Source organism: Hylobates moloch, unplaced genomic scaffold, assembly GCF_009828535.3.
Source record: "Hylobates moloch isolate HMO894 unplaced genomic scaffold, HMol_V3 SCAFFOLD_8, whole genome shotgun sequence".
Taxonomy (NCBI): Eukaryota; Metazoa; Chordata; class Mammalia; order Primates; family Hylobatidae; genus Hylobates; species Hylobates moloch.
In genome coordinates this window covers 14,274,337-14,287,484 of record NW_026652283.1, presented here as the reverse complement: position 1 = coordinate 14,287,484, position 13,148 = coordinate 14,274,337, and the positions used below count along the sequence as shown (strand labels likewise).

At 38.8% G+C, this 13,148-nt stretch overlaps 1 protein-coding gene across 1 annotated transcript in view; it reads right to left on the bottom strand.

Moving 5' to 3' along the window:
- PTPRO (protein tyrosine phosphatase receptor type O) overlaps nucleotides 1–13,148 on the bottom strand; it is a 256,869-nt gene that overhangs the window by 68,658 nt on the left and 175,063 nt on the right. The window contains exons 8-12 of the mRNA XM_032159717.2: nucleotides 10,882–11,002; nucleotides 9,579–9,772; nucleotides 6,262–6,373; nucleotides 1,624–1,775; nucleotides 327–447 (exon numbers count right to left, since the gene is read on the bottom strand). Coding sequence (XP_032015608.1) covers nucleotides 327–447; nucleotides 1,624–1,775; nucleotides 6,262–6,373; nucleotides 9,579–9,772; nucleotides 10,882–11,002 — 700 coding nt within the window. The remainder of the gene's footprint in view (nucleotides 1–326; nucleotides 448–1,623; nucleotides 1,776–6,261; nucleotides 6,374–9,578; nucleotides 9,773–10,881; nucleotides 11,003–13,148) is intronic.

The window sequence follows — 13,148 nt, the reverse complement described above, 5'->3', positions numbered from 1 at the left end:
AAATAGAATGTTGTCTTATAGGGTTGTGAACACTGCATTAGATAATCTGTAATGTGCTTCCATCTCCAAAATCCTGTGACTATCTGGTTTCTTTAATCTTACAAAGAACAGCGAACACCACTGTTTCCCAGAACAGTATACATCCCACTCACAGAAACTTGTACCAAGTTGAACATACTCTTTTGCTAGTACAAATGTCTATATTCTACTCATAAAAAATTAGCCATTTTTCTGTTATTATTTCATTGAATTGAGGAGTCCTTGCTGAATCAAATGATGCAAACATTAGTGATTATTTCACACCCATCTCTGTCTACTCTTCTTACCTAGCTTGACAAGGCGGAGCATGGAGGTATTACTTCCTCTTTCAGTACAAGCAGTTACTGAGAGGTTGTAGATGTCGCCTGGAGGCAAGCTAAGAATTGCAGTCATGACATTGCGTGTTACCTGCAAGATCATCAAAATCGAGGGTTTAAACTTTTAGTGAATGAGTCAGTGCACCACCCCAAACAACTGAAGGACTATAGCAGACACATTCCCTCTCTGTTCTATGCTGCAATCTGCAATTGATTATATTATAGATACGTTATATCTTCTGAAAATTTTATAAATTCCTCAGCTGGGCCCAGTGCGAGGTAGCCTTAATAATGCATTATATACATCAGAACAATTTTGCGATTAATGCCCTTATTTGGAATGGGTCTCATTCTGACATTTTCTCACATATTCATAACAGGTTTTAGAAAAGACAATTACTGAGTTGCTACTGATATGCACCTTCTAAGAAGTTCAAAAGAAACCGACCCATATCTGTAGACGTGTGGCTTCCTACCTAATGGCCGCTGTTATTTCCTATCCTTCTCCTACAGCTAGAGGGGATGATGTGACCCAGCTCTGATCAGTGGATTGTAAGTAGAAGTCACATGGACAACTTATAGTTCAGTTCACATCCTGTAAGTGCTGGGCTTCCTCATCATCCCTTTTCTTTTCCCCTCCCTGCAGGCTGGAACATGGATGTAATGGTGATAAAGGTTCCTCTCTAGAGACGAGGACTCTGCATAGTGGCAGATGGAAAAACAAAACAGAATTTGCCTTCCTGGATGACCCCTTAAAGCAGAAGTGCCTGGTTAGTCCTGTGCTATCATGGGAGAGGTATAAACTTCTATTTTATTTGAGCCACTGTCTTTTTGTTTGTTTCCTTATTACAGTAGTTTAGTCTGTACCCTAATCAATAAACACCCAAAAGCGTATTTTGGAGAAAAGAAATCAGTAGTCCCAAAGTCCCCAAATCTTTAGGTGTCAGTGATATATGGGAAAAAATTGGAAATATGTTAATTGTAGTTTTCTTGAAAATGTTTGGCATCCTGAAGGAAAAGCTCAAATCATAATTCTAAATATAAATGAAATCAGTAGTTGGAGCTCTTACATCTCACTGTTGAAGATTAAATGGTAAGCTTCATGAAAGGAAGAATTTAATTTTTGTTCACTGTCTTATCTCCAGAGCCTAAAACAGACAACTGGCATGCAAACTTTGACATGTCGATAAATGATTGCTTAGTGGTTTTCAATAATTCATAAAACTAAATTCACAGATACACAATACTGGCATTCAAAGAAACATACACTCTTTTTAATTTTCTTTTTTCCTTCTGCAACCACCATCCAGTGAAGCATTCTAGAATGGGACAAGTCCGTTGTATCATCCCCGTATGTCCAACTGATATATAACAGACTGTTGAAATATTCCACAGAAGTGATTTCTGGAGCCACTGGGGCTGCAAGGGAGAAACGAGGCACAATTTAGTATAATAGACAGATAAATAAAGTACTTATCAGTAGAGCATGAAATCCCACATAGAGTCAACTTAGCGAATTAGAATTCACAGCACATGATAGTCCTGGTAACTTCAGGACCTCTCCATAACAGTGAAGGATGTTGATACAGGATGGGCACTTGTTTAATGGGATCCCACATCTTGTATATCTAAGATACAAGACACCCAGACCCATCTGTACCTGAGGATATCAAAGTCTTTTATATAAATTTCACCATTACAAAATTCCTAAAAAGTTCACTTGTTTGGGTATATTTTTGTTACATCAACCAATTAATATTAATAGACATCAGTGGAGTCATTATCCAAGTAGGACTAAAAAATGTAGAGTCCTGTAAACTAAGTCTCTTTCATTTATTTGCAGCAAAGACATTTATGGGAATAAAGAACAGTAGGATACAAGGGTGGAAAGATAGAAGATCATAGTACTACAAGTAGGATGGAAGACAAATGTTATTTCCATAAAATAACAAGACATTATTTTTGACAGTGCCTAGCCCAGTGCTTTGCAGAAAACAGGCTCTTAATAAATGTTGCTGAGTGAGTAGTGAGAGAGAGAAAGAAGGGAAGAACAATTTTTTTTTTATCATGCCATGAAGCTAAATTCTAACACTGAGCTTGCTACTTTATCATCTTACGCATTTAAATTTTTAAAAATTTAAGCAGGGAATGCCTGTAATCCCTGCATTTCGGGAAGCTGAGGTGGGTGGATCGCTTGAGTCCAGGACTTCGAGACCAGCCTGGGTAACATAGCAGAGCCCCATCTCTACAAAAAAATTAGAAAATACAGCCGGGCATGGTGCCACACCCAGTTGTCCCAGCTACTAGGGAGGCTGAGGTAGGAGGACTATTTGAGCCCAGGAGGTCCAGGCTTCAGTGAGCCATGAGCCTGCCACTGCATTCCAGCCTGGGTGACAGAGTGAGACCCTGCCTCAAATAAAAAAAAAATTACTTTTATTTTATTTTTATTTTGATTTTTGAGGCAGGGTCTCAATCTGTCATGCAAGCTGGAGTGCAGTGGCGCAATCTCAGCTCACTGCAGCCTCTACCTCCCAGGCTCAAGCATCCCTTCTGCCTCAGCCTACCAAGTAGCTAGGACTACAAGTACAGGCCTTCATATCCAGCTAATTTTTGTATTTTTTGTAGAGACAGGGTCTTTCTATGTTGCCTAGGCTGGTCTTGAACTCCTGGGCTCAAGCAATCTGCCCATCTTGGCCTCCCAAAATCCTGGGATTACAGGCGTGAGCTTCCACGCCCAGCCAAAAAAAAAAAATTAAAAATTTGCTAACTAGGGAAGAGAATTCATCACAAGCTTTATACTATATAGGCTCTGAAAACATATTTTAATTACTTTTTAAAGTAACTGCTAATTCTGATTATTTTAAAAAACAAATACACAGTTGAATTTAAATTCCATGTGTATGTTGGTTTGCAGACAGTCGGTGTTCCATTCTGAGATACAGTACAATGTCAATTAAAATCTTTGGAAATTTTCTATAAAGAATCATTTCCCCTAATATGATGCTAATACTTACAACAAACATTCATAACTAGCTATGCTTTCAAAAATATTCACTGAAGAATTTGTAATATATAAAGTAAAAATGCATTTCTGTTTCATGTGAAATAGAAGTAGCATTTACATAGTATGCTTAGCGATAAAATCTTGAAAGATCAACAATGCATCTAACAAGTAACACAAATCTACATCATATTTCAGAATATTCTACTAAGGAAAATAACCTTGGCTTCCTTATAGCCTCCTAATGTATTTCAACATATTTCATCATATACAAGAACCTATGCATATATTTCTTCACAGGATATTTTCTCATGTCCTAATTTTAGTGAGGAAAAGAAATATCTTTAAAATTGCAAACCCAGAAGTATATATCTTTCCTCTCACATGTCAGGTTTTTATATCCATGTTGTTGCTTTAAAACCTAGCATATTGCTGGAAGGCCACAAGATGTCGCTATTTGTTTATTAATGATTTGGCCCTTCCTCATAATTACTGTGATTGAGGGCTAGCCAACTGAATTGCCTAACAAAGATGGTAGACTTGAGTTCCTAATAAATCACACCTAATTCAAATATTTTGTTCCTATTTCCTTTTATACCACACAATTTGGAAAATTCAAGGCATAGGAAAGTTAAGCATGAGATTCTTATTTGCTTTAAATAAGAAGCTAAAAAAACATCACGCACACATGTGTCTTTATATATTACAAATTCTTCAATGAATAATTATTTTTGAAAGCATAGCTAGTTATCAATGTTTGTTATAAGTATTAGCATCATATGAGGCCTGTCGGGAGGTGGGGACAAGGGGAGGGAGAGCATTAGGACACATACCTAATGTATGCGGGGCTTAAAACCTGGATAACAGGTTGATAGGTGCAGCAAACTACCATGGCACATGTATACCTATGTAATACACCTGCATGTTCTGTACATGTATCCCAGAACTTAAAGTAAAAGTAAAAAAAAAAGAAGGTTAAAAAAAAACCTATTTGAATTTTCAACTGGTTTAAAAAAAAGTATAAAAATGATAATAATCTATTATACTAGTGACTTACATTACATGATTTAATTCTCACACATACTGTGAGGTATTTATTATTATTCATTTATTATTATTACACCCATTTTGCAGATGTGAGAATTGAGACCATCTCTGTCAATATGCTCAGACAATGCCCGTAGACTGCTGGTTCAGCATCACTTATTTATTTGACCAAGGAAAAGCTAGAAAATCATCAACATCAATACATTGGAGACAATAGACTGCTACCCAGGTAAGTAGCTTGTTTATTAACCATAGTTTATTGATCCAGACCTGCTATGTCCATTTAAACTGTTATAAACTAAGCCCGATCCTAGTCAGTTTCCCATCTTGAAAGGCATACTTTAAACTACTTGAGCCAGGAAGCCAAATCCTATTAATATTTCATTTCTTTTGTTCCCCCTTAAGGGACAGTGCAAAGACTGTCAGGGTCATGTTCAATATATTAAGTTTTGCTCTACTAACCAGTTGTCTCTAAGTAGGCTTTAGTGCCTATTTAGCTGACATTTTAGGGGGTTCTACCCGTGAGAAAATAGAAGCTCAGAATCATTAAGATAATTCAAAGTTTGACAGCTAGAAATGAGCAGTCACAGGTTGAGATGTTACATCTGGGCTTTTTCCAGACAACTGTCCTGGTGAGAAGAAAAGAGCATTCTCAGAAAGTTTATATCAATATAGTTAAATTATAAGAATTATTGATACAGTGAAGTTTACTTATAATTAAATATGTGATTATCATTATAGGCAAAAGCCTAACAGTGCTTGCCAAGTAACTGCTATTTTCTCCTTTTTGGGTATTCTTTCACTTTTCTGCTCTAATATTACTATTAAAATCTGGAACAAAAAGTGCTCTGGATATTGGCTAGTAAAGAAAAGAGACATGCTTATGTGAGTTAATTGTGTAAGAATTCACAGATGATTGATTTCTTTCCACTTTTTTTACTGATAAATTTCAACAGAGTAAACTAGATGTCCACTGAGGAGACTATTTGCCAAAATTATTCCTCTAAGCAGTATTTTTCTCCTCTGTTTTCTCAGGACAACTCTAATTACAACCTTGTCGTTCGATAAAAGGTTCTCGAAATGTCTTAGTTCAAACAACAAGGGTTAGTGTTTCTTTGATGAATTTCCCCTTTTCATTGCTATCTCTGACTACTGATGATGCAACTACATAATTTAAGGTTTCCGAGGATCTAAGACTAATCGTTTTTTAAGTGCTTAAACTTTGTGTCGTGTATTTTGCAAAGTAGCTTATATAATAATGAAGTTGTAATAAATAATAACAGATAACTGATACTATCATCATCCCCATTTTCCACATTAAAAAAAAAACAGGTTTAGAAACGTTAACGTGCTAAAAGTTATATGTGGTATGAGGGAGGGTCTATTCAAATCCAGATCTATCTGTCTCTAAACCCTATTTTTTAATTTCCACAATGGACCCTACTACAGTCAGCCTATGACTTTAAAAATGGCTTAATTAATAAGAAAATAGAGGCACTCTAACAAATATAATCATCATATGGGTAAAATCAATTGACTGTGCAGTGTAAAGCTGATGGCTGTTCCTGCCATATTTCTATTCTAATCAATCTCAGCTGGAGAGTACATAAATCAAGGTCAGTGCCTCGGAATAAAAATAAGTCAACAGCGGTAATGCAAAATAAAAATAGTATTTTGATTTTTAAAGATTATCAACTAAACAAAATGATGAATGATCAGAATCAATATTATCTCCCATGAAATTGATGTTCACCCAGTGCTGGGTGAATGACTGGCACTTTCTAGAGATTTGGAACCTTGGTAACTCCTCACAATAATGCTCTCTCCTCGTGGAACCATTCCCCACACATGCCTCACCTGTTATGAAGCTGATGGTAGAGCTGTCACAGCAGCTTAATTCTGGATCTCCCCATGTCACCATGGTAACCCGGAAGTTGTAGTACCATGCTGGCAGCAGATTAGCTATTCTCTGAATGAGAAAAGCAAGCAAGGAGACAAAAGACTGTGGGAGAAAGTACTATTTTTGGAGTAGAGTTACTTTCATAAAAAATTAATAAGTAATTTTAATTTTCCTTTATATTGTCTTTTTGTATTTCCTAAATTTACTATAATAAAATATTCTTTCTAGAATGAAGAGACATAAAGTAAAATACAAAAATATAAATTTTTAAAAGTGATTTAAAGATATAGAGCCAAAGATTTCCAATATTTGTTTCATTTTGCAATTTCCTAATATTACACACGTGAAATAGTGCTTATTTATAAGTGACTGTACATACATTTCTCCCTATTTCTAAGACAAGTAACCTCTCACAACTCAATGTTTTTTCAGTGTAAACCACGAACAGGAGTCCTTCAGAGTCTTCAACTGGGTAGAGAGCAATTGTGTACTTTGTAAATAGTCCATGGGTAACCTACACTTTTCAAAATTATCTCAATTTCAGAAAGAGCAATTTTTACCTGTTTTCTTAAAAACCATCCTCTAAAAGCCTGACATTAGAGGTATTTAATTGATCTGTAGATACCATGAAGAGTCCTCATTAAAATTAGGTAGTGTCAACTAACTATTGAATGCCAAAGGGAAATCTCTTTGTGTTCCTCCCCAGGATCCAGGAGAAGCAGTAAGCACTTGATTGCTCTATTCTGTGCTTAGGAAAAAATATTGATTAACAAATACATTCAATTAGAGATGACAGCTAGCTTCAAACAATTATCTCTTTCTCTCCCTCTCAAAACAAAAGAGAATCCCAAAACCTAAACGCAAAAACAATGAAAAAAACTTGAAAATAGCCATACCTATGTGATATGGTTTGGCTGTGTCCCCACCCAAATCTCATCTTGAATTCCCACGTGTTGTGGGATGGGCCCAGTGGGAGGTAACTGAATCATGGGGGCAGGTCTTTCCCATGCTGTTCTGATGATAGTGAGTAAATCTCATGAGATCTGATGGTTATTATAACGGGGAGTTTTCCTGCACAAGCTCTCTTGCTTGGTGCCATCCATGTAAGACATGACTTGCTCCTCTTTGCCTTCTGCCATAATTGTGGGTCTTCCCCAGCCACGTGGACCTGTAAGCCCAATTAAACCTCCTTCTTTTGTAAATTGCCCAGTCTTGGGTATGTCTTTGTCAGCAGCATGAAAACAAATGAATACAGTAAATTGGTACTGAGAGTGGGGTGCTGCTGAGAAGATACCCAAAAATGTGGAAGCGACTTTGGAACTGGGTAACAGGCAGAAGCTGGAACAGTTTGGAGGGCTCAGAAGACAGTAAAATGTGGGAAAGTTTGGAACTCCCTAGAGACTTGTTGAATGGCTTTAAACAAAATGCTGATAATGATATGGACAATGAAATCTAGGCTGAGGTGGTCTCAGATGAGGATGAAGAACTTGTTGGGAACTGGAGCAAAGGTTATTCTTGTTATGTTTTAGCAAAGAGACTGGCAGCATTTTATGCCTCCCTTAGGGATTTTGGAACTTTGAACTTAAGAGAGATGATTTAGGGTATCTGGCAGAAGACATTTCTAAGCAGCAAAGCAAGAGGTGACTTGGTGCTGTTAAAGGCATTCAGTTTTAAAAGGGAAACAGAGCATAAAAGTTTGGAAAATTTGCAACTTGACAATGTGATAGGAAAGAAAATCCCATTTTCTGAGGAGAAATTCAAGTTGGCTGCAGAAATTTGAATAAGTAATGAGGAGCTGAATGTTAATCCCCAAGAGAATGGGGAAAATGTCTCCAGGTCAGGTCAGAGTTCTTCATGGAAGCCCCTCCCATCACAGGCCTGGAGGCCTGGGAGGAAAAAGTGGTTTTGTGGCCCAGGCTCAGGGTCCCTGTGCTGTGTACAGCCTAGAGACTTGGTGCCCTGCTTCCCAGCTGCTGCAGCTGTGGGTGAAAGGGGCCAATGTAGAGATCAGGTGGTGGCTTCAGAGGGTGCAAGCCCCAAGCCTTGGTAGCTTCCACGTGGTGTTGAGACTGTGGGTGCACAGGAGTCAAGAACTGAGGTTTGGGAACGTCCACCTAGATTTCAGAAAATGTATGGAAACACTTGGATGCCCAGGCAAAAGTTTGCTGCAGTGGGGCAGGGCCCTCATGCCCTCTGCTAGGGCAATGTAAAAGGGAAATGTGGGGCTGGAGACCACACACAGAGTCCCTACTGGGGTACTGCCTAGTGGAGCTGTGAGAAGAGGGTCACCATCCTCCAGACCCCAGAATGGTAGATCCACTGACAGCTTGCACTGTGCACCTGGAAAAGCTGCAGACACTTAATGCCAGCCTGTGAATGCAGCCAGGAGGGGGGATATATGCTGCAAAGCCATAGGAGTGGAACTGCCTAAGACCATGGGAACCCACCTCTTGCATCAGCATGACCTGGATGTGAGACATGGAGTCAAAGGATATCATTTTGGAGCTTTGAGATTTGACTGTCCCAGTGGATTTTGGAGTTGCATGGGGCCTGTAGCGTCTTTGTTTTGGTCAATGTTTCCCATTTGGAACAGCTGTATCAATGCCTGTACCCCGAGTGTATCTAGGAAGTCACTAACTTGCTTTTGATTTTACAGACTCATAGGCAGAAGGGACTTGCCTTGTCTCAGATGAAACTTTTGACTATGCACTTGCGAGTTAATTAGTTAAGACTTTTCGGGACTGTTGGGAAGGCATAATTGGTTTTGAAATGTGAGGACATGAGATTTGGGATGGGCAAGGGGCAGAATAATATGGTTTGGTTGTGTTCTCACCCAAATCTCATCTTGAATTACCAAGTGTTGTGGGAGGGACCCTGTGGGAAGTAAATGAATCCTGGGGACAGGTCTTTCCCATGCCATCCTTGTGATAGTGAATAAGTCTCATGAGATCTGATGGCTATTATAAGAGAGAGTTTTCCTGCACAAGCTCTCTTTGCTTGCTGCCATCTGTATAAGACGTGACTTGCTCCTCCTTGCCTTCTGTCATGATTGTGAGGCTTCCCCAGCCACGTGGAACTGTAAGTCCAGTTAAACTTCTTTCTTTTGTAAATTGCTCAGTCTTGGCTATTTATCAGCGGCGTGAAAATGAACTAACACACTATGTGTATTTACAAATTAATCAAATTTATAGATAAATTTTTAAAGACACATTTGGTACATAAAGGCTTGCTTGTTCCCATAGGAAAGACTGACAGTTGGTTAAGGGAAGATTACCACGGATGCAGTTAAGGAGACAGTTGCTGCTATTTCATAGTAGGTGGTCCACTCTGATGTCATTGTAGCAGGGTTGAAATAAAACATTTCAACCACGTATTTTCTGAACACGCCTAAATAAGGTCTGGTCCAGCTCAGAACCACTGCCGTAGGACCCAAAGGATAGAGCATTAAATCCTTTATTCCTGTGGGAACTAAAAAGAAGAGGGCAGGGGTTAGAAAAACAAAGAAGGAATGTCTTAGCAATGGCCTCAAACTTCTACTTAATGACCTGAGTTTTCACTCTTCTCATACAATCCCTCCCTCCCTCCCTCCCTTCCTTCCTCCCTTCCTCCCTTTCTTGCTTCCTCCCCTTCCTTCCTCCCTCCCCCTGCCCTCCCCCTTCCTCCTTCCCTCCTTTCATCTTTCTTTCCTTTTCCTTTCTTTCTTTCTTTCTTCTCTTCTTTCTTTCTCTCTTTCTTCTTTCTCTTTCTCACTCTCTTCTTTCTCTTTCTTTCTTTCTCACTCTTTCTCACTTTTTCTCCTTTCTTTCTTTCTCTCTTTCTTTGTTCTATCTTTCTTTCTTCTTTCTTCTTTTCTCTCTTTCTTTTTTTTTTCTTTTTTTGAGACAGGGTCTTCCTATGTTACCAAGGCTAGATTAAAACTTCTGGGCTCGGCTGGGTGTGGTGGCTCATGCCTGTAATCCCAGCACTTTGGGAAGCCAAGGCGGGCAGATCACGAGGTCAGATCGAGACCATCCTGGCTAACACGGTGAAACCCTGTCTCTACTAAAAATACAAAAAATTAGCCAGGCATGGTGGCGTGTGCCTGTAGTCCCAGCTGCTCAGGAGGCTGAGGCAGGAGAATTGCTTGAACCTGGGAGGCAGAAGTTGCAGTGAGCTGAGATTGCACCACTGCATTCCAACCTGGGTGACAGAGCGAGACTCTGTCTCCAAAAAGAAAAAAAAAAAAAAACAGACAAAACAAAACAAACAACTTCTGGGTTCAAGCCGTCCTCCCACCTCAGCCTCCCAAGTAGCTGGAACTGTAGGTGTGTGCCATGGCACACAGCTTTATTCTTGTTGTATAATCATTGAAAACTAAAGTAAGTATGTTTGGCTCTGATTTTTTCCCCAAGTAATAAATATTAAGAATGTTTTCCAAGTATACAATTCTAGTCATTTATTACTCTGAAGGTAGCATATTGGATGAACTAATATAGACCTTCCAAGTACGATGATAATGATTTAAGCTTGCACATTGCACCCCTCTGTCAATACCCTAATATATAGGTCAGTCATTCTTCTTGTGGCTAGCAACTTACCAATAGCAAATGTCACAGGATCTGAAGGTGGTCCAATCAAAGGGCCTTTCCTTAGGTATATTACAACCTGGTACTGGGCACCAGGAACCAGATTTTCAATAATAGGTTTGCTTGAGTTCACCTTTAAACCAAACACCCAATAAGATTTATTTAGAGCTGGGATTTCAGAATGTTACACAGAGGCTGCAATAATATTCAGAGACTCTTTTTGGAATCACAGATGACTTTGAAATCCAGAAAGCTTTACTGAAGCTGTCAGATTCCAAAATTAGGATGATTTATAGTTTATGTGAACATTGAAGGGAACCTAGAAGATTCAAATTTTGTCTATTCTAAGCCCTGTGAACTGTTTTATACCCATCAGTGTCAATTATAACTATGCACACTAGAGACACATCAGCCTCTAACCATAATCAAATCAGCAATACCATTAGGATAGTTTGACATTCTAAATTGTAGTGTCAGCTGATTACATACAAAGATCAGTACAGAAATGTCTTTAGTCTCTTGTCACTTAGAAGCATATAATATCTAATTATAGAAATGAAAATGACCACCGGGAACAGTGGCTCAGGCGTGTAATCCCAGCACTTTGGGAGGCCAAGGCAGGCGGATCATTTGAAGTCAGGAGTTCAAGACCAGCCTGACGAACATAGTGAAACCCTATCTCTACTAAAATACAAAGAGAATTAGCCAGGCATGGTGGCAGGTGCCTGTAATCCCAGCTACTCAGGAGGCTGAGGTAGGAGAATTGCTTGAACCCAGGAGGCAGAGGTGCAGTGAGCCGAGATTGTGCCAGTGCACTCCAGCCTGGGCAACAGAGTGAGACAAGCGCTCAAAAAAATAAATAAATAAATGGAAATGACCTTAGAGATTACCTAGTCCAAAGTGCTCATTTAATAAATAAAGTAAAGCCAGAGAATGGCCAAGGTCATATATTTAGATGCAGTGTTGGGACTGGAAGCCTAGTGTTGGGACCTCTAATCTACACTATGGGCAGGTCACTGTGCTAAGCATCAAGATATCCTGGTAAGCACCTTGCCAGGCTGTTGTAGCCCCCTACAATAATATTGTAGAGAACGTTTCTCATTTAGATGAGACCTTCTTTACTGTTCTTTCTTTCTTTTTTTTTTTTTTTTTGAGACAGAGTCTTACTCTGTCGCCCAGGCTGGAGTGAAATGGCGTGATCTGGGCTCACTGCAACCTCCACCTCCCGGGTTCAAGCAATTCTCCTGCCTCAGGCTCCTGAGTACCTGGGATTACAGTTGTGCGCCACCACGCCCAGCTAATTTTTGTATTTTTAGTAGAGACGAGGTTTTGCCACGTTGGCCAGGCTGGTCTCGGACTCCTGACCTCAGGTGATCCACCCGCCTGGGCCTTCTAAAGTGCTAGGATTACAGGCGTGAGCCACCACACCTGGCCCTGCTCTTTTTAAAAAAAATTTGGATACATAACAAATACCATATGGAGAAAAATAGTGAGAACATATAGATGAATAAAATGCATTTATTAAAGTTGAATGTTGGCACACACAAGAATTGATAATTCAACTAAAAGGTTAAGGTGCTGCTTTGACCTTCAGTGTCTCTAATATTTAAGACAGTATTGCTTGGTGGAAAGAACACAGGTTCTTTTTTTGGACTACCTGGAATCAAATCCTGACTCTACTCATTATTAGCATGGGGGATTATTTATGCTTTATAATTTATTTAAAATTCTTACCTTGGTTACTTCATTGCTAAAATATAGGTAATAAAATTATATACCTCATAGAGTTTGAGAATGTTTAAACCAGAGTATCAATAAATATTAACCTTTATTCATCTTATTAACTTTTTGGCCTCTCGGATACAAAAAATTGTGGAATTACTCCAAGGAGGAACATGAATCAATGGAGAACATTTACAGCTTATCTATGCTGTAAGGTGTTTTTTAGAGTCTCATTACGATTTTAAGGATTCATATAGAACTGGTGATATGATATGAATTTTAAACCTTTTCACACTGGAAACTGATTATACACAGTAGAAATTATGTAATCTGAATTGGTACAACTCACTCTACATGTAAGTAAAATGAGCCATATACCAAAACTTATTTTCCACTGGCTTGAACAAAGTAAGATTACATTGAATTAATAAATTGGGATTTTCATTCTTTCTTTCATATTTATACTCTTTCATATCAGGGTTTCTTGCACAAGTTTTAGATTTTTAATTCTGCTGGAAGCCATATAGGCAGATTTAGTCAACTAGATCTCTTCATCT